Raw genomic sequence first — 26,880 nt, 5'->3', positions numbered from 1 at the left:
TGTTTGATACATGATGTGTGATATATGATGTGTGATACATGATGTGGGATATATGATGTGTGATACATGATGTGTGATACATGATGTGTGATACATGATGTGTGATGTATGATGTGTGATACATGACGTGTGATATATGATGTGTGATATATGATGTGTGATACATGACGTGTGATATATGATGTGTGATACATGACGTGTGATACATGATGTGTGATACATGATGTGGGATATATGATGTGTGATACATGATGTGTGATACATGATGTGTGATATATGATGTGTGATATATGATGTGTGATACATGATGTGTGATACATGATGTTTGATACATGATGTGTGATATATGATGTGTGATACATGATGTGTGATATATGATGTGTGATACATGACGTGTGATATATGATGTGTGATATATGATGTGTGATACATGACGTGTGATATATGATGTGTGATACATGACGTGTGATACATGATGTGTGATACATGATGTGTGATACATGACGTGTGATACATGATGTGTGATACATGACGTGTGATACATGATGTGTGATATATGATGTGTGATACGTGATGTGTGATACATGATGTGTGATACATGATGTGTGATACATGATGTTTGATACATGATGTGTGATACATGATGTGTGATACATGATGTTTGATACATGATGTGTGATACATGATGTGTGATACATGATGTTTGATACATGATGTGTGATATATGATGTGTGATATATGATGTGGGATATATGATGTGTGATATATGATGTGTGATACATGATGTGTGATACATGATGTGTGATATATGATGTGTGATATATGATGTGTGATACATGATGTGTGATACATGATGTTTGATACATGATGTGTGATATATGATGTGTGATACATGATGTGTGATATATGATGTGTGATACATGACGTGTGATATATGATGTGTGATATATGATGTGTGATACATGATGTGTGACACATGATGTGTGATACACGATGTTTGATACTTGACGTGTGATACATGATGTGTGATATATGATGTGTGATACATGACGTGTGATACATGATGTGTGATACAGGATGTGTGATACATGATGTGTGATACATGATGTGTGATACATGACGTGTGATACATGATGTGTGATACATGATGTGTGATACATGATGTGTGATACATGATGTTTGATACATGATGTGTGATACATGATGTGTGATACATGATGTGTGATACATGATGTGTGATACATGATGTGTGATACATGATGTTTGATACATGATGTGTGATACATGATGTGTGATACATGATGTGTGATACATGATGTTTGATACATGATGTGTGATACATGATGTGTGATATATGATGTGTGATACATGATGTGTGATACATGATGTGTGATACATGATGTGTGATACATGACGTGTGATACATGATGTTTGATACATGATGTGTGATACATGATGTGTGACACATGATGTGTGATACATGATGTTTGGTACATGATGTGTGATACATGATGTGTGATATATGATGTGTGATATATGATGTGTGACACATGATGTGTGATACATGATGTGTGATACATGATGTGTGATACATGATGTGTGATACATGATGTGTGATACATGACGTGTGATACATGATGTGTGATACATGACGTGTGATACATGATGTGTGATACATGATGTGTGATACATGATGTGTGATACATGACGTGTTTTACATGATGTGTGATACGTGATGTGTGATACATGATGTTTGATACATGACGTGTGATACATGATGTGTGATACATGATGTGTGATATATGATGTGTGATACATGACGTGTGATACATGATGTGTGATACATGACGTGTGATACATGATGTGTGATACATGATGTGTGATACATGACGTGTGATACATGATGTGTGATACACGATGTGTGATACATGACGTGTGATACATGATGTGTGATACATGACGTGTGATACATGATGTGTGATACATGATGTGTGATACATGATGTTTGATACATGACGTGTGATATATGATGTGTGATACATGACGTGTGATACATGATGTGTGATACATGATGTGTGATACATGACGTGTGATACATGATGTGTGATACATGATGTGTATCACACATCATGTACCTCATCATACTTTACTAAGGCCGGGAGTCATCGATTACATTTGTGTATGGACTAAAATCCTTCCTTTACAAGACTGAAAGTAGCCCAGTGGTTAAGACTGTTGCATGAGAACAAACTGTACAGAGTTCAAACCCCACTCCGGTCAGCAGTATTTTTCCACCTCATCTTACTCCAGTGAGTCAGGGGTCGTAGATAACATTTGTATATGGAAAGAAATCCTCTCTTCACAGGACCAGGGATAGCTCAGTGCTTAAGACAGGTACTGGGTTCGAATCCCACTCATGTTGACAAAATTGAGTTTAAGCTTGTCATACTTTACTGAGCCAGGAGTCCTCGATTACATTTGTGTATAGAACACAATCTTCTCTTCACGAGACCCAGGATAGACCAGGTGTTAAGACATCTGACTCGGAATGAAAAGTACTGGGTTCAAGTCGCACTCAGGTTGACTGTATTTTGTTCTACCTCATCAAACTTTCCTGGGCCATCAGTCCTCGATTACATTTGTGTATGAAAAAAAAAATATCTCATTAAGACCCAGGATAGCCCAGTGGTTAAGGCTGCTGACTCTGAATGCCAGGTACTGGGTTCGAATCCCACTCATGTTGACAACATTTTGTTTAAGCTTGTCATACTTTACTGAGCCAGGAGTCCTCGATTACATTTGTGTTTAGAACACAATCTTCTCTTCACAAGACCCAGAATAGACCAGGGGTTACGACATCTGACTCGGAATGAAAAGTACTGGGTTCAAATCCCACTCAGGTTGACTGTATTTTGTTCTACCTCATCAAACGTTACTGGGCCATCAGTCCTCGATTAGATTTGTGTATGAAAAAAAAACATCTCATCAAGACGCAGGATAGCCCAGCGGTTAAGACTGCTAACTCTGAATGACAGGTACTGGGTTCGAATCCCACTCATGTTGACAAAATTTTGTTTAAGCTTGTCATACTTTACTGAGCCAGGAGTCCTCGATTACATTTGTGTATAGAACACAATCTTATCTTCACAAGACCCAGGATAGACCAGGGGTTAAGACATCTGACTCGGAATGAAAAGTACTGGGTTCAAATCCCACTCAGGTTGAGTGTATTTTGTTCTACCTCATCAAACTTTACTGGGCCACAGTCCTCGATTACATTTGTGTACAAAAAAAAATTGTCTCATCTAGACCCAGGATAGCCCAGTGGTTAAGACTGTTGACTCAGGTTGAAGAGTGTGGGGTTCGACTCCTGCTTGGGTCGATGTGTAATTTAAAAGATCAGCTGGAGGCTGCAAGTTGACAAATATTGCAACTGTGTCATTTCTCTCATGTAATGTTAAAATAATAATTTAATTTACTTTTTTTTTTATCCAATTACAATTAACCTATTTTATTTTATTTGTACCCAGGAGAGCTCATTGGTCAACGCTCTTTATTTATCCTATTCCCACCCACCTCAGGAGTTACACTCACTCGCACACACTCCTACACACACACACACACACACGCCCACTCATTCTCACACACACACACACAGGTAACCCCTGAGGTGTCATCATTGACTATTTGACATTTTATTTTGGATTATTATTAGCTTTAGTGTTGACTTAATTTTTCAACTATATGTTAGTCAAAGAAGTAGCACATAACATTAGTCTGTGTGGGGGAGAAGAAGCAGCCCACAATGTATGTCGTCTTGACGCCATACTGCCAAATTACTGACTCCATGTATGGGATTTGAACTCACTACTCCTGTATTAGGAGCCCACAGTGTTGACCATTGAGCTATCCTGGATCCCAACAAAGTTTGGTTTTCGCTCATATACAAATGTTCTCAGTGAACTATGATCAAGGCAAAACAAAGAACAATAACTTCCCGGATGTGGATTTGAACCCAGTAGTACTGCGTGTGAGGCAGCAGTGTTAACCATTGAGCTATCACAGGTCCCACTAAGTATTGTTTTTCACTCATATACAAATGTAATCAGTGAACTAGGATCAAGGCAAAACAAAAAACTAGCTCTTCCTACAAATGGATTTGAACCCAGTAGTTCTGCATGAGAGGCAGCAGTCTTAACCATTGAGCTATCCTGAGTCTTGTTAGAAGTGTAGTCTGGCTCCTTCATTAATGGAATCGTGACATCTGTCCCAGTAAACTACGATTGAGGTGGAGCTCAATTTTGAACTGAAGTTACATATCAAACCAATTGGGATTCAAACCCAGTACCCCCATATTTGAAGCTCACAGTGTTGACCATTGAGGTATCCTGGGTTCCATCAAGACATGATTTTCACTCATATACAAATGCAATCATTTAACAATGATAGAGATGAAACAAAAAACAAGACCTCCCATCTTGTGGATTTGAACCCAGTAGTACCGTGTGAGAGGCAGCAGCCTTAACCATTGAGCATTTTGGGTTCTACTACTTCATGATCTGGATCAATATACCAATCTTACATACCTGTTGTTGAGTAGTTGGTGTGTGCCATGTCTCTCAGGTGTGACATACCTGTTGTTGGTGTGTGCCATGTCTCTCAGGTGTGACATACCTGTTGTTGGTGTGTGCCATGTCTCTCAGGTGTGACATACCTGTTGTTGTCATACCTGCCAGCTAATAAACAAGTCATCAATTGAGTCCACAACATGTTTGATGTTTATTCCTCTCATGTTGAAGTAGTTCCCATCTGCAGTTCGCCCACTGCACTCTATCGCCACCATGTGGTCATACCTGCAACAACTTCATAGTTCTTTGAAACTATCGCCACCATGTGGTCATACCTGCAACAACTTCATAGTTCTTTGAAACTATGCCACCATGTGGTCATACCTGCAACAACTTCATAGTTCTTTGAAACTATCGCCACCATGTGGTCATACCTGCAACAACTTCATAGTTCTTTGAAACTATCGCCACCATGTGGTCATACCTGCAACAACTTCATAGTTCTTTGAAACTATCGCCACCATGTGGTCATACCTGCAACAACTTCATAGTTCTTTGAAACTATCGCCACCATGTGGTCATACCTGCAACAACTTCATAGTTCTTTGAACCTAAAATCTATTGAGATATATATCGTATATATGGAGCGGAAAACACAACCCAAAATTCAAAGTTTCTTCATGCGACGTAGCCGGCCTACTTCACCACAGTCTGTGGTCTATTGCCCCCCCACCCCCAGGCAAAGATGAGATGGAGATGTGATGGTGACGACTAACACATTTTCTGGGGGGGAAATCACTGCATAGATAACATTTGTGTATGGAAAGAAATCTATTCTTTACAAGACCAAGGATAGCTCAGTGGTTAAGACTGCGGACTCTGAATGAGAGGTACTGGTTTCGAATGCCAATCTAGTTGACATCATTTTGTTCAAACTCATCATACTTTACTGAGCCAGGAGTCCTCAATTACATTTGTGTATGGAACACAATCATAGCTTCACAAGACCCAGGACAGTCCAGTGGTTAAGACTTCTCACTTGGAATTAAGCGCACTGGGTTCAAATCCAGCTCTAATTGATTTTTTTTTTTTTTTTCCCCCAAGATGGCGCTGCTGTAGTGGCTGCTGTTGGCAGGAGCTCCGTGCTCTTGTGTCATCATTTTGTGTTTCCCTCTTGTTTTCATGTCTTATTATATTTTTTTGCCTTTTGGTCCGGGACCCTTTGGGACTGTGTGACAAGGGGTGGCACTTTCGTGACCTCTGTGGTGCTTTTTGTGGACTTCTGGATCTTCCTCCCGGGAGCCTTTTGACCATGGAGACCAGCTGCTGGGTGTCTGCCACACCGGAGTCGCTTTGGAGGGACTGGAGGAGAAGCGGATGAAGGGACAGGTCTGCGGAGCAAGCTCTGAGCGCTGGGACGGAGAGGCTTGGCGGTGTCTTGGCTGGGTGAGCAGGTGTCGTACACCTCAGTCTCCTTGGACGTATCCTCGCTCATCCATGCGGACTGGACACTGGCCGAGAGTTGGTTGGCGGCTTAGAGTGGAGTCAGTTCTCTTGGTTGCTTTGTTGGGTCTGCTCCTGTTTCTGGCCACGCTCCCTCCACCCCAGTGGACGATGGCGTGGAACAGCGCAGAGACCACCACAGTGTCTATGTTTCTTTTAGTTGTTATTCATAGCTGGATGTAGAAGTGTCTGCTTGTATCCGCTGCTTTAATGTCTTTCATGTCCTTTGTCTTCTTTGATGTTTACCTCTTACACACATGTGAGAGGGATGTGTACTATGGCTATGAGTTGTTGTTGTTTTTTCCCTTGGCCTCAGTCTGGACCCCTTCTCCAGGGCCCAGGTTTGGACCATTTTTATTTTAGTATATTTTATTTTATTTTAATCTTCTATTTTTTTCACCCATTCCCAACCTCATTATACTTTACAGAGCCAGGAGTCCTCGATTGCATTTATGTATGGAACACAATCTTATTGTCACAAGACCCAGGGTAGACTAGGGGTTGAGTCTGCTGACTTAGAATGAAAAGTGCTGAGTTCAAACCTCACTCTGGTTGATAGTATTTTTTTTTTTACCTCATCATACTTTACGAAGGCCGGGAGTCATCGATTACATTTGTGTATGGACTAAAATCCTACCTTTACAAGACTGAAAGTAGCCCAGTGGTTAAGACTGTTGCATGAGAACAAACTGTACACAGTTCAAACCCCACTCCGGTCAGCAGTATTTTTTCCACCTCATCTTACTCCAGTGAGTCAGGGGTCGTAGATAACATTTGTGTATGGAAAGAAATCCATTCTTCACAGGACCAGGGATAGCTCGGTGGTTAAGACTGCTGACTCTGAATGACAGGTACTGGGTTCGAATCCCACTCATGTTGACAAAATTTAGTTTAAGCTTGTCATACTTTACTGAGCCAGGAGTCCTCGATTACATTTGTGTATAGAACACAATCTTCACTTCACAAGACCCAGGATAGACCAGGGGTTAAGACATCTGACTCGGAATGAAAAGTACTGGGTTCAAGTCACACTCAGGTTGACTGTATTTTGTTCTACCTCATCAAACTTTACTGGGCCATCAGTCCTCGATTACATTTGTGTATGAAAAAAAATATATCTCATCAAGGCCCAGGATAGCTCAGTGGTTAAGACTGCTGACTCTGAATGACAGGTACAGGGTTCAAATCCCACTCATGTTGACAAAATTTTGTTTAAGCTTGTCATACTTTACTGAGCCAGGAGTCCTCGATTACATTTGTGTATAGAACACAATCTTCTCTTCACAAGACCCAGGATAGACCAGGGGTTAAGACATCTGACTCGGAATGAAAAGTACTGGGTTCAAGTCCCACTCAGATTAACTGTATTTTGTTCTACTTCATCAAACTTTACTGGGCCATCAGTCCTCGATTACATTTGTGTATGAAAAAAAAAATATCTCATCAAGACCCAGGATAGCCCAGTGGTTAAGACTGCTGACTCTGAATGACAGGTACTGGGTTCGAATCCCACTCATGTTGACAAAATTTTGTTTAAGCTTGTCATACTTTACTGAGCCAGGAGTCCTCGATTACATTTGTGTATAGAACACAATCTTCTCTTCACAAGACCCAGGATAGACCAGGGGTTAAGACATCTGACTTGGAATGAAAAGTACTGGGTTCAAATCTCACTCAGGTTGTGTGTCTTTTGTTCTACCTCATCAAACTTTACTGGGCCACAGTCCTCGATTACATTTGTGTATGAAAAAATATTGTGTCATCAAGACCCAGGATAGCCCAGTGGTTAAGACTGTTGACTCAGGTTGAAGAGTGTGGGGTTCGACTCCTGCTTGGGTCAATGTGTAATTTAAAAGATCAGCTGGAGGCTGCAAGTTGACAAATATTGTAACTGTGTCATTTCTCCCATGTAATGTTAAAATAATAATTTAATTTCCTTTTTTTTTATCCAATTACAATTAACCTATTTTATTTTATTTGTACCCAGGAGAGCTCATTGGTCAACGCTCTTTATTTATCCTATTCCCACCCACCTCAGGAGTTACACTCACTCGCACACACTCCTACACACACACACACACACACACGCGCACTCATTCTCACACACACACACACACACACAGGTAACCCCTGAGGTGTCATCATTGACTATTTGACATTTTATTTTGGATTATTATTAGCTTTAGTGTTGACTTAATTTTTCAACTATATGTTAGTCAAAGAAGTAGCACATAACATTAGTCTGTGTGGGGGAGAAGAAGCAGCCCACAATGTATGTCGTCTTGACGCCATACTGCCAAATTACTGACTCCATGTATGGGATTTGAACTCACTACTCCTGTATTAGGAGCCCACAGTGTTGACCATTGAGCTATCCTGGGTCCCAACAAAGATTGGTTATCGCTCATATACAAATGTTATCAGTGAACTATGATCAAGGCAAAACAATAAACTAACGCCTCCTAACAATGGATTTGAACCCAGTAGTTCTGCATGAGAGGCAGCAGTGTTAACCATTGAGCTATCCTGAGTCTTGTTGGAAGTGTAGTCTGGCTCATTCATTAATGGAATCGTGACATCTGTCCCAGTAAACTACGATTGAGGTGGAGCTCAATTTTGAACTGAAGTTACATATCAAACCAATTGGGATTCAAACCCAGTACCCCCATATTTGAAGATCACAGTGTTGACCATTGAGGTATCCTGGGTTCCATCAAGACAGGATTTTCACTAATATACAAATGCAATCATTTAACAATGATAGAGATGAAACAAAAAACAAGATCTTGTGGATTTGAACCCAGTAGTACCGTGTGAGAGGCAGCAGCCTTAACCATTGAGCATTTTGGGTTCTACTACTTCATGATCTGGATCAATATACCAATGTGACATACCTGTTGTTGAGTAGTTGGTGTGTGCCATGTCTCTCAGGTGTGACATACCTGTTGTTGGTGTGTGCCATGTCTCTCAGGTGTGACATACCTGTTGTTGGTGTGTGCCATGTCTCTCAGGTGTGACATACCTGTTGTTGGTGTGTGCCACGTCTCTCAGGTGTGACATACCTGTTGTTGGTGTGTGCCATGTCTCTCAGGTGTGACATACCTGTTGTTGGTGTGTGCCACGTCTCTCAGATGTGACATACCTGTTGTTGGTGTGTGCCATGTCTCTCAGGTGTGACATACCTGTTGTTGGTGTGTGCCACGTCTCTCAGGTGTGACATACCTGTTGTTGGTGTGTGCCACGTCTCTCAGGTGTGACATACCTGTTGTTGGTGTGTGCCACGTCTCTCAGATGTGACATACCTGTTGTTGGTGTGTGCCACGTCTCTCAGATGTGACATACCTGTTGTTGGTGTGTGCCACGTCTCTCAGGTGTGACATACCTGTTGTTGGTGTGTGCCATGTCTCTCAGGTGTGACATACCTGTTGTTGGTGTGTGCCACGTCTCTCAGGTGTGACATACCTGTTGTTGGTGTGTGCCATGTCTCTCAGGTGTGACATACCTGTTGTTGGTGTGTGCCAGGTCTCTCAGGTGTGGCATACCTGTTGTTGGTGTGTGCCATGTCTCTCAGGTGTGACATACCTGTTGTTGGTGTGTGCCATGTCTCTCAGGTGTGACATACCTGTTGTTGGTGTACCAAAAAGTTCTATCTTGGTTTCATCTGACCACATGACATTCTCCCAATCCTCTGCTGTATCATCCATGTATCCATTTTGTTATAAACTCAACTCGTCGTATTTGGAGAATACTAAGTTGCATCCCAAGAACACCATACCTACTGTGAAGCATGGGGGTGGAAACATCATGCTTTGGGGCTGTTTTTCTGCTAAGGGGACAGGACGATTGATCCGTGTTAAGGAAAGAATGAATGGGGCCATGTATCGTGAGATTTGGAGCCAAAACCTCCTTCCATCAGTGAGAGCTTTGAATGGTTGACCAAATACTTGTTTTCTACCGTAATTTACAAATAAATTATTTAAAATTCCTACAATGTGAATTCCTGGATTTTTTTTCCACATTCCGTCTCTCACAGTTGAAGTGTACCTATGATGAAAATGACAGACCTCTGTCATCATTTGAAGTGGGAGAACTTGCTGACTAAATACTTTTTTGCCCCACTGTATGTATACATTTTACAGGACTCTCATCGTCTGCCTCAGAGACCCAAGTAGTTTTTAGTGTATTATGCAAATGAGCCATGTTAGTCATTGTAGGAGCCAGATCATGTGTGTATGTCACGTGGTGTTTGTGGATGTGTACACAAGGAACAGAAGCATGTGTCACGTGACATAGGTGGCCGTCACCATAAAGAAGCTTTTTTTACCTGTACTCAAGAGGGAGAGAGGAAAGAGTAGAGCTCGGTAGCCATCATTTCTGCTCGGTTGGTAGAGTGGCCGTGCCAGCAACCTGAGGGTTCCAGGTTCGATCCCCGCTTCTGCCAACCTAGTCACTGCTGTTGTGTCCTCGGGCAAGACACTTTACCCACCTGCTCCCAGTGCCACCCACACTGGTTTCAAAATGTAACTTAGATATCGGGCTACACAATGTAAAGCGCTTCGAGTCACAAGAGAAAAGCGCTATATAAATATAATTAACTTCACATTAAATCAAATAATTTACTGTATTGTGAATTGTGATTGAAAAGTATGCCAAGAATAAACGTGTGGAATGTTTATTAAAAATATGTATCATGGAATAAAAACAGTATTTTCCAATAGATGTCCTTTACTTGACATTCTGTCTTGTCAGTCTCCCGCTACGTGTCTTGAAGCCTGCAACAAAAAGTACGTTTACCACACTTACAGTATAATCTACAAAAGGTTTATGTGTATCAAAACACATGCAAACTTGTTAGCACACGCAAAGCTGATCTAAATATTTGTCGATTAATGAGCAAAATAAGGAGTGCAATCCATCCCATCCATCCATTTTCTATCGCTTATTCCCTCCATTTAACATATTTGTCTTAATGATGTATGCAGAATATATGTTGATTATCAGAATGCCCACAATACTGGGAGGAGAAAATGCAAATACAAATCACTCAACATGAACAGTGAGATTTATCAATGCTGAAAGTGTCCTGCAGGCAGTATCGTGCCTCTTAAAAAGTCTGAAATCTGCGTGCAAACTGACATAGTTGCACACAGGGCTGTGAGAAAGGAGGCCATCACGCTGCAAAGACAACTGACATAGTTGCACACAGGGCTGTGAGAAAGGAGGCCATCACGCTGCAAAGACAACTGACATAGTTGCACACAGGGCTGTGAGAAAGGAGGCCATCACGCTGCAAAGACAACTGACATAGTTGCACACAGGGCTGTGAGAAAGGAGGCCATCACGCTGCAAAGACAACTGACATAGTTGCACACAGGGCTGTGAGAAAGGAGGCCATCACGCTGCAAAGACAACTGACATAGTTGCACACAGGGCTGTGAGAAAGGAGGCCATCACGCTGCAAAGACAACTGACATAGTTGCACACAGGGCTGTGAGAAAGGAGGCCGTCACGCTGCAAAGACAACTGACATAGTTGCACACAGGGCTGTGAGAAAGGAGGCCATCACGCTGCAAAGACAACTGACATAGTTGCACACAGGGCTGTGAGAAAGGAGGCCATCACGCTGCAAAGACAACTGACATAGTTGCACACAGGGCTGTGAGAAAGGAGGCCATCACGCTGCAAAGACAACTGACATAGTTGCACACAGGGCTGTGAGAAAGGAGGCCATCACGCTGCAAAGACAACTGACATAGTTGCACACAGGGCTGGGAGAAAGGAGGCCATCACGCTGCAAAGACAACTGACATAGTTGCACACAGGGCTGTGAGAAAGGAGGCCATCACGCTGCAAAGACAACTGACATAGTTGCACACAGGGCTGTGAGAAAGGAGGCCATCACGCTGCAAAGACAACTGACATAGTTGCACACAGGGCTGTGAGAAAGGAGGCCATCACGCTGCAAAGACAACTGACATAGTTGCACACAGGGCTGTGAGAAAGGAGGCCATCACGCTGCAAAGACAACTGACATAGTTGCACACAGGGCTGTGAGAAAGGAGGCCATCACGCTGCAAAGACAACTGACATAGTTGCACACAGGGCTGTGAGAAAGGAGGCCATCACGCTGCAAAGACAACTGACATAGTTGCACACAGGGCTGTGAGAAAGGAGGCCATCACGCTGCAAAGACAACTGACATAGTTGCACACAGGGCTGTGAGAAAGGAGGCCATCACGCTGCAAAGACAACTGAACAGAGAAGCCTTTGTTCTACGTGTGCATGTCATATTTGGACTGTTAGAAATAAAAAGAAGAAGATATATATTCAGCAATATCATTTTATAGCTGCTGGACAACTTAAAGGGCCGATTAAACCAAAGTCTATTAATTTATGTTGTTTTTTAATGGTATTCCTTTTTTGATTTAGAAAATATGCACCGTATTTTTCGGACTATAAGTAGCAGTTTTTTTTTCATAGTTTGGCCGGGGGTGCGACTTATATTCAGGAGCGACTTATGTGTGAAATTATTAACACATTACCGTAAAATATCAATATTATTTATCTCATTGACGTAAGAGACTAGACGTATAAGATTTCATGGGATTTATGGATTAGGAGTGAGAGATAGTTTGTTAAAGGTATAACATGTTCTATATGTTCTAGTTATTTGAATGACTCTTACCATAATATGTTAGCTTAACATAGCAGTTGCTTATTTATGCCTCATATAACCTACACTTATTCAGCCTGTTCTTCACTATTCTTGATTTATTTTAAATTGCCTTTCAAATGTCTATTCTCGGTGTTGGCTTTTATCAAATAAATTTCCCCCCAAAAATGCGACTTATACTCCAGTGCGACTTGTATGTTTTTTTTCCTTCTTTATTATGCATTTTCGGCAGGTGCGACTTATACTCCGAAAAATATGGTATTGAACAAATATATAAACGCAACACTTTTGTTTTTGCTCCCATTTATCATGAATTGAACTTAAAGATCTGAAACTTTTACCATACACAAAATATATATTCCTCTCAAAAATTACTTACTGGGTGACATGTCCGGTGAGTATGCTGGTCATGCAAGAACTGGGATGTTTTTAGCTTCCAGATCCTTGCAACATGAGTTAGTAAATGTTATTTATAAAGGTGATGGCCTCGGGTGATTAGTACAACAATGGGGCTCAGGGTCTCGTGACGGTATCTCTGCGCATGGAAAATGCCATCAATAAAATGCACGTGGTTTCGCTGTCAATAATAACATACCAAAACCTCTGTATTGTGCCAGACGCCATTGAGTGTGAGCATTTGCCCACTCAAGTTGGTTAAGAAGACAAACTGCAGTTAGGTCGAGACCCCGATGAGGACCACGAGCATGCAGATGAGCTTTCTTGAGACAGATTGATTGATTGACACTTTTATTAGTAGATTGCACAGTTCAGTACATATTCCGTACAATTGACCACTAATTGGTAACACCCCAATACGTTTTTCAACTTGTTTAAGTCGGGGTCCACGTTAATCAATTCATGGTAGTTTCTTACAGTTTGTGCAGAAATGCTATGGTTAAGCAAACCAATTGTTGTAGCAGCTGTCCGGGTGGCAGGTCTCAGCCAATCAATATGGTCTGCGGCTGTGAGGCCAGTTGGATGTATTGCCAAATTCTCTGAAACACCGTTGGAGGCGGCTTATACTAAACGGCCTGGGCTACTGGGTGTGAAGTTGGAGAAGATGCAGGTGGAGGCCCCCTTGGTGTCCTGGGTTGTAGATTACCTGACTGACAGACCACAGTATATGCCACTGCAGGACTGTGTGTCTGACAGGCTGGTCAGCAACACCGGGGCCCCGTAGGCTACAGTACTCTTCCCCCTTCCTCTACACCATTTACACCACCCATTTCCACTATCAATCAGAGTCCTGCCACCTTCAGAAGTTTTCTGATGACTCTGCGATAGTGGGGTGTATTGAGGAAGGTGATGACGAGGAATACAGGACACTGGTGGAGGACTTTGTCACATGGTGTGGAAAGAACCACCTCCAGCTCAATGTTACGGAGACCAAGGAGCTGGTTGTGGACCTGGGAAGGAGGAGGAGTACTCTGGCGACCCCTGTTTCCATCAAAGGGGTGGATGTGTACATGGTAGAGGATTATAAATACCTCGGAGTACACATGGACAACAAGCTGAATGGGTCAAAACACGCTGAGGCCCTCTACAAGAAGGGACAGAGCCGAATCTATATTTTCTTTGGAGGCTAGGATCCTTCAACGTCTGTACAAAGATGTTGAAGATGTTCTACGAGTCGCTGGTGGCAGGCGCCCTCTTGTACACCGTGGCCTGCTGGGGCGGCGGGCTGAGAGTGAGGGACACATACAGACTGGACAAGTTGGTAGAGAAGGCCAGTAACAAGATGGGAGTGGAGCTGGACTCTCTGGCGGTGGTGTCAGAGAGAAGTCTAGCAAAACTCCTAGCCATTATGGACAACACCTCCCACCCACTACACTCGGACCTTGCAGAGAGAATGAGCACATTCAGTGGAAGGCTCAGACTCCCAAAATGCAACACGGAACGACACAGGAGGTCCTTCACACCGACAGCCATCCGACTGTATAATGCATATGTTCCTTGACTGCACTTAAATGTAGAATATATTTATATTATTCATATATATTATATTATTTATTATTATCATTGTTTATTGTGAGCGAACTGTGGTGCTGAATTTCCCCCAGGGATCAATAAAGTACTTTCTATTCTATTCTATTCTTATGGCGGAGAAATAAACATTTAATTGACGGGCAACAGCTCTGGTGGACATTGCTGCAGTCAGCATGCCTACTGCACGCTCCCTCAAAACTTGCGACATCTGAAGCATTGTGTTGTGTGATAAAACTGCACATTTCACAGTGGCCTTTTATTTTGGACAGCTCAAGGCACACCTGTCAGGTGGGATGGATTATCTTGGCAAAGAAAAAATGCTCACTAACAAATGTATACAGATTTGTGAACAATATTTGAGAGGAACAGGTATTTTGTGTTTATAGTCAAAGTTTTCGATCTTTGAGTTCATTTAAATTGGGAACAAGAACAAAAGCGTTGCGTTTTTTTTTTTGTATTTAGTATAACTCCTAAAAAAAATGTCTTGCAATATGCAGTTTGATCATTCCTGCTGCAAATAGTATACATTCTGTGATTCTATATTGCAGAAAAGGTGTTAGATGATCGATATGTGCTATAATCTAATATAAGCCCCCCTCCAGTGTGGAGAGCATAATAACATGAATGTAGAGGGAAAGAAGTGTTTCCAAGGGCACATAATGCTTCTAGTACACAAAAATAGGGTGATCTGTGCCACTTTTGCTGCTATCAATTGCACAAAGTAGATCACATACAACACGTCCACCAACAGTACATGCAATTTTATAGTTTGCGCACACAGATAAGTGTGTGGGAATTGGATCCTCAAAGATCAGGCTCTTAATATTTTCAGAAAATGGGAGTATTATTAGAATCAGACCTGCAGCTGGCTCTGTATTGTTCTTTTTCCTCCTGCCTGACGTGGATTCGGTTCTTGCTGAGGTGTGTTTGCTGATCTTCTTCTGGGTGTGGCTTCTTCTTGAGGTCCATTTTCTTCTTCCTTTGCTGCTTTTGTGGGCTTTTTGGCTGCTTTTTTCTTCACTGTGCTGTCAGAGTTGTGTTTCCTGGACACCTGAAGTACAGCCACAATGGGGTTAGATTTCTATGTGCTGGTGGTGATTACCTACTGAATATACCTTTTTCTTGCGGGGGTAATCATGGTCTGCATCTGTATCTTTTCTCTTTTTGGCCTTTGGAGACTTTGATTCTGGTGTGTGAGAAAAGATAAAGACACACTAAGCTTTCTCTTATGTGTAATGGTATCTCAACTATTTTTTCTGGCGTTTACCTTTAGGAGCCATAGGACCTGGATCGCCCTGAAATGACACCATTTTCTATTAGTCAATACGTGCTACAAATATAGTTGTTACGTATGAAAATGTGTTTGCATACTTTGAACCACATAGTCCTGCCATTGTGGTCGCGTACAGACTTCATTCCATCCACATAGTAACACTGCAACCAGGCCTCGAAACCTGAGTAGTCTTTCTTCTCTGGATCGTAACCTTTCCCACCTCCATAAACAAAAAGTCTAAATAAGAGGAGCACCTTTGTGTCGTTGTCTTCCCCCCACCCCGATCAACCTTGAAACATGGATTCTTACCTAAGTTCACCACCTCCAGCGGTACTGTGTGGCAAAGTCTGAGCAGGTCTGTATTCTCCTCTTCCATTTTGTCCTTTTTGGCTCCCTTAACATTTTTGGGCAAAATAAACTGTTAATAATCGAGGTAAAATACTTGTTTGTACTTATTTGACCTTTTTGCTATGGATCTCCTTTTTTACAGCTTTCTTGTCTTCACACGCATCCTCTGACTCGAGGCCTTCCAGCACAGTCCGGGCAGGCACAAAGGGTGGAATGTTCAACCTGGAAGACACACATGGGCATCTTTCCAAAAACAGAAGGTATTTTGTGTGGAAACAGTGCTACACTTTTATAGTAAACACATTTCCAAGTGAAATTAGGAATTGCTTGTTTATTCATCCAAGATGATTAGAATCTGGGGAATACAAAAACATTCTTCACTCTCCTTTTCAGATCACGGTGACCTGAGTATGTATCTTCATTCAATGGTCATTTCTTTTACAGCAGGCTCTTTGGTGAAGTGTAATATTATTGCTAGGAGTCTTGCAAAAGTACTTCACACAGTGGGCACGGCTGTAACAAAATAACACTGCAATGTACTGTCAACATGTACAAAACCCCAAACCAGTGAAGTAGCACGTTGTGTAAATGGTAAATAAAAACAGAATACAATGATTTGTAAATCCTTTTTAACTTATATTCAATTGAATAGACTGCAAAGACAAGATATTTGATGTTGGATCTGAGAAACTTTTTTTTTTGCAAATATTAGCTCATTTTGGAATTTGATGCCTGCAACATGCTTAAAAAAAGCTGGCACGAGTGTCAAAAAAGACCGAAAAAGTTGAGGAATGCTCATCAAACACTTGTTTCCCATAGCAAAGCAAAATTGAAGATGAGATCTCATGTATGTCTTATATATATCTCCTAGACATAAAAGAGCACTAATGGAGACCAAAGTAGTTTTCTCATTCTTCTCAAATGTATCTCCTGAGAAATAAGGCTCACAGTGAGCACTATGAGAGATCTCATAGTTGTCTAATAGTTATCTCTTTTCCCCATTTCAACTAAGACCAAAATGAGAGATGAATGAGCTGGTCTCCAATATGTCTCAATTATGACTCAGTGAGAGAAACACCTGGTTTTGTTTCTCACTACTCACTGTTTGAGTTCTCAGATGTCTCTTTTCTATTTCGGCAAAAAGACAATTGATGAGTATTGGTTTCAATATGTCTCAATGATGTCTCAGTGAGAGATATACTTGGTTTTGTCTCTCACTGCTCACTATTTGAGTTGTTAGATATACCCGTTTTCTAAAAAAATGCATTTTAATGGGCTCAATTTAGTTATACCTCAATCATATTCCAGTTGATCTCATGCCAACATTGGGAGAAAATAATGAATTCAGACAATATGGATATATGGTCTGTAATCTAAATGGTTTATTTAAATAAAGTTGGACTTAATTTGTTGATTTCTTATCCACACGTCATGTACAGTAACTCAGTGACTACAATTGTGAGATTTAAAACTGAACCCAAACAATACTGATATGATCACAAGACACTTTTTAAGAGCTTTTAACATTTGTGAACTTTCTAGAGCAGTGGTTCTCAAACTCTTTTAACAAAGTACCACTTCAGAAGATATTTGGCTCTCCAACCACCATCATAAGGACTAATATTAAAATACAGTAGCATAGTAGGCCTATGTATTCATTAAAAAGGACAGTGGCTTTATTAAACAAGTAAATGTAATATATTTGCCACTGAAATATTACACACAATGCAAAAACATCATCAACAATGATACTCCATATACAGTACATATTTACAGAATCCATGGCAACATCACATCAGTGTGTATTTTCAGAGCATTTATAACAATGATTAAAGATTTGATTTGTGGCTTCTTAGGCCAGTTCAGTTCTTCATTATTTCAAACTTTTCAAGTGTGTTGGGGAAATGAACTGCAATCACTATGCCAGGCATAGATGTGAAGTCAAGGAAAACAACTTTACCCAATATGTCATCCAAGAATACTACTGTACTGCAGAGGTTTCCAATAGGGGAATAACATGACTGCATGTCTCATATGTTACACTATCTTGCAGCAAAGAAAAACCTGCATGTTTATATTCACCAACGAGGGCCCATTTGGCACATGAATGTGCTGTGGTAAACAAGAAATCAATCTGTACATACTTTAAAAAAAGGATTAGAACCTTTCTTCTGACACACTGGTCCCACAAAGCAGGCATTTTATTTGTTTACTTTCTATTGGCCCAAAACAATTCTTGGAGGATTTATGTAATATAGTAGGCGATGATGCAGAGTGGGATAAAAAAAAGTTTTGGAACTTCTGCACACTGTTTAAGCAGTCTGTGTTCAGACTATCGGGATAAAGCAACTTGAACATTTTGAGCATATGGCTTAGGGCCTTACCTGTGACTTTAGGACAGTTTACATAACCCATGCTGATCAGAAGGCACTCTGCCATGGTTTCTGATGCATTGTCATGTATTGGTTTGTCTGTTGTGTCCTTGAAATTGGACTCTTCTGCACACTCCTCACTCAAACCATCTTCAAATCCTTCATTAAACGTATGTCCGTCATTGTACATCCAATCCCCTATATCAGGGAGAGCTTCCTCAAATGATTGAAATGGATCATACTCAGCATCGACATGTCATTCAGTTGTTAGGCCATCAGGAGGATGTATGAGGGCTGATCTGGAAAATGGTTTTCCATTCTCTTCGATGGTCAGAAGTAGAAATATTTTCATGTGCTGAAAGTAAAATAGAATACAAATCACTAAAGGTTTTTGATAACATTTTGTCACAAGGCAAAACGTATAACATCTCAGCATATCGCTCACATTCTTACACTCCAAAGTTTGTCACATTTGAGCAGGATTTGCTTTGAGACAAAATTCACAGCAAAACATTATTCAGCCACAGAAGACGGTGGGTGTACCTGGCAGGTGGGGAGAGGCTTGATGTTCCAGAGTGGTACATCCTGCACGGTCACCTGAAGGTTGGATGTGTTCCATTTGAAGAGCAGTGTTTTGGGCTCCTTCAGGGGGCACCGCCTCATGCAGTGTTACCCTGCTGCTACCCCCTGACACAAAGAAGAGGAACCAAAAAACTCTAAAGATTCAAATCATTGAAAAAAAAAAAACAGACAAAAACATGCAAAACAAGAAGGAAGTTGACATAAATTGAACACATTATACAAATCCAGCTAATGGAATGCATTTCCTTTTTCCCCACATCTTGAGCGCATTGTAGTTCATGTTTACGTATCTTCTGTGTTTGTGGTAACACATCATCCACAGTGTTAAATGTAACTCATCACAATACAACACACACTATAAAAAGAAAGTTGTGGATGCTAATGCCAATCATTAGTAAATACACAACAGCAAACCAAACCTATGAGAAAGGATCTTGACGAGGGATGCAACATTATTGTAAATATAACCTTATTTTGATTTCAAAATTGTCACAATAATGCCGTGATGTGTGACGCTATCAAACGAGAACACCAGTCGCTGTGTTTTTTTCTGACAATATTAAGTGGGCTCATCTGAGAAGTAAACTGGTTCTCCCATGAAAACCCGCCGTGTGGGAAAACAAGGTTCAAACGGGACATTATAGAAGGGCGAAAAAGTGGAAGTGTGCAGGAGTGATGGGAACGTTTGTGCTTAGGTTAGCCGAGGAATTGTTGCTGTGAAATATTTCTGTGCCTATAACTGTCGTGTTAGTTGAACCTTAAACAAAGTCTGCATACTGCAAGGTAAAGCATGCCACGTTCATCCAGACCATTTCCAAATCGACCCAGAGCCCTTGCAGCTCACCAGAGGAAATGTGGACATGCACAAAATAAGACATTTGCTGACACTACACACCACAATGTCTACAATAAGTTAGGGAATAGGAGTAATATATTAGAATGAGTTATATGTTAGAACCGTTATTTGGAAAATATCGTTCATGTGAAACCAAGATGTCAGCAAGGGACAATATGCATTTGTGAGGTATTTACATGATTAAAAGTCAAATTATTAGTTAACTCTTAAGAATCAGTATTCTACAAACTAATACAATTTGGACTGCAAAGGGCAGTTTCTTAGGAAGTTCAAAGTTTAAAAACACTCAACTAAACAGCAGTGATGTAACAATATCAAAATGTCATATTACCGTTACTGTGACCAAAATGATCACTGTTTGCATTATAATGGCAGTATTGTTGAATGTGCTAAAAAGGTCATCAAACCCACAATAATACCAAGTTGTATTGAAAAAAAAACATACCGGACACACAGTATAGTTTCTTGGCAAAAGAAACATTATTGTTCTACATTAGTTACACTGGATGTTTACTGTTTGTGTCAGTTTAAAGACACTTATTTGAAAATGTTGGTTTTTGTGTGTTACTTGAAATTCTGCACCATTGCTTTGCACCTAAAATACCTGTTTTTAATGATAAATATGATTGCAACATATGAAAATGATGTTTGTGTTCAATTACAGTAAGTGTGTTTATCCTAAACATTCCTCCCACGTCATTTAACACACTTTGACATTTTTGTAACAATATCTTACCCTGGCTTTAACACTATGACGATATCATACCGTGAAATGTTGATATTGTTACATCCTTAGTCATGACCTGATGTTACCTACCAGCTTTAACTTGGAGGTGAAAGGTTCCAAAAACATGAATTACACATGCTGAGATAACTCCTATTTGAAGTTTCATTCTTCATATGTGCTAATGTAATCAGGGTCAAGGAAAGCAATATTTTCATGTTTGTTCCTGACAAACTGTGGACAGATTTTTATCTGTAAATCTCAATCAGAACTACTTGACTTCAAGAAAGAACAGGCATATACATATAACTTACTTGGACATTGCTGGTCATTCTCCACATTCACATAGGTGCATGCTGCAGGACGGGATGACTGCAGGAAGAAAAAGAAAGTATCACATATTATATCTGCTGCCAGTTTAATGCACCACCACTATACCAGTCTACTCAGCAACTTTACAGTCCTTCTTGATCTTTTATTTGATTCCACTTCTTTACCAGTTCTTCTTCATCCTTTTCCAGCTTTTCCTTTTGTCATTTCGACACTCCAATACTATATAAATCAATCAATCAATCAATGTTTATTTATATAGCCCCAAATCACAAATGTCTCAAAGGACTGCACAAATCATTACGACTACAACATCCTCGGAAGAACCCACAAAAGGGCAAGGAAAACTCACACCCAGTGGGCAGGGAGAATTCACATCCAGTGGGACGCTAGTGACAATGCTGACTATGAGAAACCTTGGAGAGGACCTCAGATGTGGGCAACCCCCCCCCCTCTAGGGGACCGAAAGCAATGGATGTGGAGCGGGTCTAACATGATACTGTGAAAGTTCAATCCATAGTGGCTCCAACACAGCCGCGAGAGTTCAGTTCAAGCGGATCCAAGACAGCAGCGAGAGTCCCGTCCACAGGAAACCATCTCAAGCGGAGGCGGAAACCATCTCAAGCGGAGGCGGATCAGCAGCGTAGAGATGTCCCCAACCAATACAGGCGAGCGGTCCATCCTGGGTCCCGACGAGCGGTCCATCCTGGGTCTCGACTCTGGACAGCCAGTACTTCATCCATGGTCATCGGACCGGACCCCCTCCACAAGGGAGGGGGGGACATAGGAGAAAGAAAAGAAGCGGCAGATCAACTGGTCTAAAAAGGAGGTCTATTTAAAGGCTAGAGTATACAGATGAGTTTTAAGGTGAGACTTAAATGCTTCTACTGAGGTGGCATATCCAACTGTTACCGGAAGGGCATTCCAGAGTACTGGAGCCCGAAATGAAAAAGCTCTACAGCCCGCAGACTTTTTTTGGGCTTTGGGGATCACTAATAAGCCGGAGTCCTTTGAACGCAGATTTCTTGCCGGGACATATGGTACAATACAATCGGCAAGATAGGATGGAGCTAGACCGTGTAGTATTTTATACGTAAGTAGTAAAACCTTAAAGTCACATCTTAAGTGCACAGGAAGCCAGTGCAGGTGAGCCAGTATAGGTATATATGTATGTATATATGTATATAAAGGTATATACAGTATAGGTATATATGTATGTATATATGTATATAAAGGTATATACAGTATATATGTATATAAAGGTATATACAGTATAGGTATATATGTATGTATGTATGTATATAAAGGTATATACAGTATATATGTATGTATATATGTATATAAAGGTATATACAGTATAGGCGTAATGTGATCAAACTTTCTTGTTCTTGTCAAAAGTCTAGCAGCCGCATTTTGTACCAACTGTAATCTTTTAATGCTAGACATGGGGAGACCCCAAAATAATAGGTTACAGTAATCGAGACGAGACGTAACAAACGCATGGATAATGATCTCGGCGTCTTTAGTGGACAAAATGGAGCGAATTTTAGCGATATTACGGAGATGAAAGAAGGCCGTTTTAGTAACGCTTTTAATGTGTGCCTCAAAGGAGAGAGTTGGGTGGAAGATAAATACAGACAAAGGTTGCTGGAATATAGCTGGAACTTCTTGTAAATGTAAAACTCTATATTATGTGTTCAGTAATGTATATTGTTCCACTTCAAATGTTCTCTGAACATTTATTTCTCTCATTGTTATTTCACTTCTTGTTATTATACTTACCTCGGTGGAGGTAACTATCACAACTTCTAGCAAGGTGCTTGCGGCATTTATAGCTCTATTTCCGTAACTGCGTGACGTTCCAGTAGTTTAAAACAAATAACTGCTGTGTGTTAAAGTCATATAAATACCAAAAGAGAAACAATAAATGGTATTACTTACTTTCAGTTGTTATTCCTTCGATGCTGAATATTATTTCTTCCCATCGAAATCATTACATCCGCCCACTTAATGCGCATGCGTGTTTTTCAGGAAAAGCCAATCTGATTGGACAGATTCATGGAGTGCCGTGCCAAATCTCGCGATCTCAGGATTTACATCAAGTTCATTTTCTCCTTACATGTCCATCTGAAAATAGCCCTTTTTGGCTAGGACATCATTTTCAAATGATTTGAAAATGTATGCTTTCTATCAGACGGCGGCGGACATGACGCGTTATTTGCCATCAGTTAACGTCAGAAGAAGAAGAAGCGGGGAAACAGTAGGTGGCGTAACATTTGAAGGTTGTCAGTGCGCCTACCTTCAACTAAAACAAGGAAGAAGAAGAAAGCCAACACTTAGTTGTTTTTTTTAAAGGTTTATTTATAAATGTCAACAATTACAAACAGTAAGACAAACAACAATATACAACATTATAAAACATTATGAAAACAGTACAAAACAGCGCCAGGGGGTTGTAAGTTCAAAATAATTAAAAAAAAGAATAAAAACATATATATATAAATAATAAACAAAATGCAAAGCCGTAGGCTTATTCAGATTCATCAAACAACTTAAATGTGGAACACAGCATCATCGTTTTCACAGCTTTTTTGTTGTTAGAGGTAGAGAGCGTTTTAATGTAAAGTTCCAGATCTTTTTTAAAGGCACAAAAGATAGGACGGGTATTAAGAAACTTACATTTATGAATATAAAACTTAGCCAATAAAATAATGAGCTTGCAAAGGTAGAATTCCTTTTCAATTTTTTGTTCATACAGTGTAAAACCAAAAATCACATCTTTAAAGTAAAGCACAAATTTGTCATAAATATTGTCCAGGATGAAGCGACAGATGCCTGCCATAGTGATGGAGTGTTTTCACAAGTATAAAACAAGTGGTTAACAGTCTCTGGGTGCATGTTACAAAAGGTGCAGGTGACATCAATGTCCTTTTTGTATCTAACCATCACAGTCTTTACAGGGTAATAGCGATGGATGATTTTAAATGATATCTCTTTGACTTTGTTGCTAAGTAAATACCTGTTAGGAAGGGACCACGTTTTGGTCCAACAGATGTCATTTACAACATTATTCCATGAGGAAATGACATAGGAGACAGACACACAATCATTTTGGAATAAGCTGCGGATTTTTCTGTTATTTTTTTGATCAAAGCAAAGTTTCCCCACGGGAGTGTCAAGTGGATCATTCACAATGTTTACAGCAGAAAGAGGAGGTGTGTAAGCCATGTACAACATAATAACACCTGTTGGAATGTACAACATAATAACACCTGTTGGAATGTACAACATAATAACACCTGTTGGAATGTACAACATAATAACACCTGTTGGAATGTACAACATAATAACACCTGTTGGAATGTACAACATAATAACACCTGTTGGAATGTACAACATAATAACACCTGTTGGAATGTACAACATAATAACACCTGTTGGAATGTACAACATAATAACACCTGTTGGAATGCACAACATAATAATACCTGTTGGAATGTACAACATAATAACACCTGTTGGAATGTACAACATAATAACACCTGTTGGAATGTACAACATAATAACACCTGTTGGAATGTACAACATAATAACACCTGTTGGAATGTACAACATAATAACACCTGTTGGAATGTACAACATAATAACACCTGTTGGGATGTACAACATAATAACACCTGTTGGAATGTACAACATAATAACACCTGTTGGAATGTACAACATAATAACACCTGTTGGAATGTACAACATAATAACACCTGTTGGAATGCACAACATAATAATACCTGTTGGAATGTACAACATAATAACACCTGTTGGAATGTACAACATAATAACACCTGTTGGAATGTACAACATAATAACACCTGTTGGAATGTACAACATAATAACACCTGTTGGAATGTACAACATAATAACACCTGTTGGAATGTACAACATAATAACACCTGTTGGAATGTACAACATAATAACACCTGTTGGTCAGCTTGGTCAGCTGTGCTGATTGATTTAGTTTCAGTTAAGGTATCCATAAACTTAAGTTGAAAAACTTATTGGGGTGTTACCATTTAGTGGTCAATTGTACAAAATATGTACTGAACTGTGCAATCTACTAATAAAAGTTTCAATCAATCAATCAATAGTGCGTAATCAGAGCGCATGTGTAAAAAAAAAAAAAAAAAAAAAAATTCCCAGTCCACAACTATCCTCATTCACAACACGTTCTCTTAGATTTCCATGTTATGATACATGTTCACATTATTTATTGACTGTATCTAAAAAGTATTTTAAAAAATTTAGTATTATTTAAATGAAGATATGAAATAATCCTAAATGAAATTCAATGACTTGGTTTATATTATTGTATATACTAGGTGATAAAATCAGTGTCAGTTGAGTTGGTCCATAGATTTCCTGTAGGGAATTTTAATGTCCAGCAGATGTCAGTATTTAGTGACACAGGATCAATACAGTTTATAAATGTGTCAAAAGGCTGTGCAACGCCTCATCAACCCATCACTAACAATCACACAGGTCAGGTAATGTCAAGACTTTAATCTACACTGGACATAGGCAGTCTTCTTTACTGTCAAAGACTTTTTGACAAATCAATAAAACAGAGCCCCCAGTCAAATGACAAATTCAGTATTACTTTTCAACAGACATTTATTTAATCTTGTTGTTTGTGGTCTGGACATTTGACACAGGAATTTAACTTTTCCACACACCATCCTGAATCACGGTTTCAATCGTAGTCCATGTTAACTACCAAACCGTAACTTAAAAGGGTTGGTTGAACAACTATAAGGACTAGCAGGTCATTGCTAATGTTGCTAATAGGCACAGTACCCATGGACTAAGTTTTGGGGAAATTCCTATTGAAATCAATGGGACATCCTTCAAAGTTCCACTTATTCCGTCTGATTCCAACTGTTCCAACTTCAAAATTTTCAGACTCTTCAGTAATTGTGCGCTTGATTTCAACAATGCTAAAATAATTTCAGGATTTCGGTTCATCATCAGCATTGGAGCAATCACACGCAATTCCTTCAGGAATTGCCTCATCTAGTTTTTAATGTTTAATAAAAAATAACAAATAAAATAACGACAAAAAAAGATACAACATTACAACATTTCGAAGTTTTAACCTATTCAAACCATTCCACCTTCGACTCATTGCACCATTCTGGAAATTCAAACTTCCCCTTTTCCTTGTCAAAAAAAGTTGAGGATTTTCCAGAATTCCTGCTTTTCCGAAGCCCTATTTCCACCCTTTTTCTGGCGACTACACCTTCCACATTTTTCAACGCGTTTTAACTGTTCCACCGTCAAAGCTTTCTTCTGCATAGGAAGTTGAAGAATTCTGTTTTCCCGAAATTCCGTATTACCATTTGTCATTTCAACATGTTATTACTTCAACAATTCTCCACCGATTGAAAAATTGTCCAAGACATCAATAAATTTAGATTAGATAGTACTTTATTTATTCCTTCAGGAGAGTAAATGCCTTGGCAGAAGACACCTCCTGCCAAAGATGCCTATACCGCAGGATTTTTAATTGTTCAAATGATCATCAAATGTTGCCGTTGACATCAGTGATGCTGTTTGGAACAGAAATGATATATTTAGTAAGTAGAAAGAAAACACAAGGAGCCCGGGCAACAGC

At 40.0% G+C, this 26,880-nt stretch overlaps 1 protein-coding gene across 1 annotated transcript; it reads right to left on the bottom strand.

The window, feature by feature from the left end:
• Nucleotides 1–10,727: 10,727 nt before the first annotated feature.
• LOC133540235 (endonuclease 8-like 1) lies at nt 10,728–19,113 on the bottom strand. The gene is made up of 7 exons (XM_061882825.1): nt 16,465–19,113; nt 16,313–16,397; nt 16,102–16,223; nt 15,998–16,025; nt 15,846–15,916; nt 15,590–15,781; nt 10,728–10,843 (listed from the first exon to the last, which is right to left on the bottom strand). Exons 2-7 carry the CDS (start codon nt 16,377–16,379, stop codon nt 10,817–10,819), a joined length of 507 nt encoding a protein of 168 aa, XP_061738809.1. The 5' UTR covers nt 16,380–16,397; nt 16,465–19,113; the 3' UTR covers nt 10,728–10,816.
• Nucleotides 19,114–26,880: the final 7,767 nt, after the last annotated feature.

This window comes from Nerophis ophidion, linkage group LG21 (assembly GCF_033978795.1).
Source record: "Nerophis ophidion isolate RoL-2023_Sa linkage group LG21, RoL_Noph_v1.0, whole genome shotgun sequence".
Classification (NCBI taxonomy): domain Eukaryota; kingdom Metazoa; phylum Chordata; class Actinopteri; order Syngnathiformes; family Syngnathidae; genus Nerophis; species Nerophis ophidion.
Note: the sequence above shows the minus strand (reverse complement) of the source record. Positions and strands in the feature narration are given on the sequence as shown.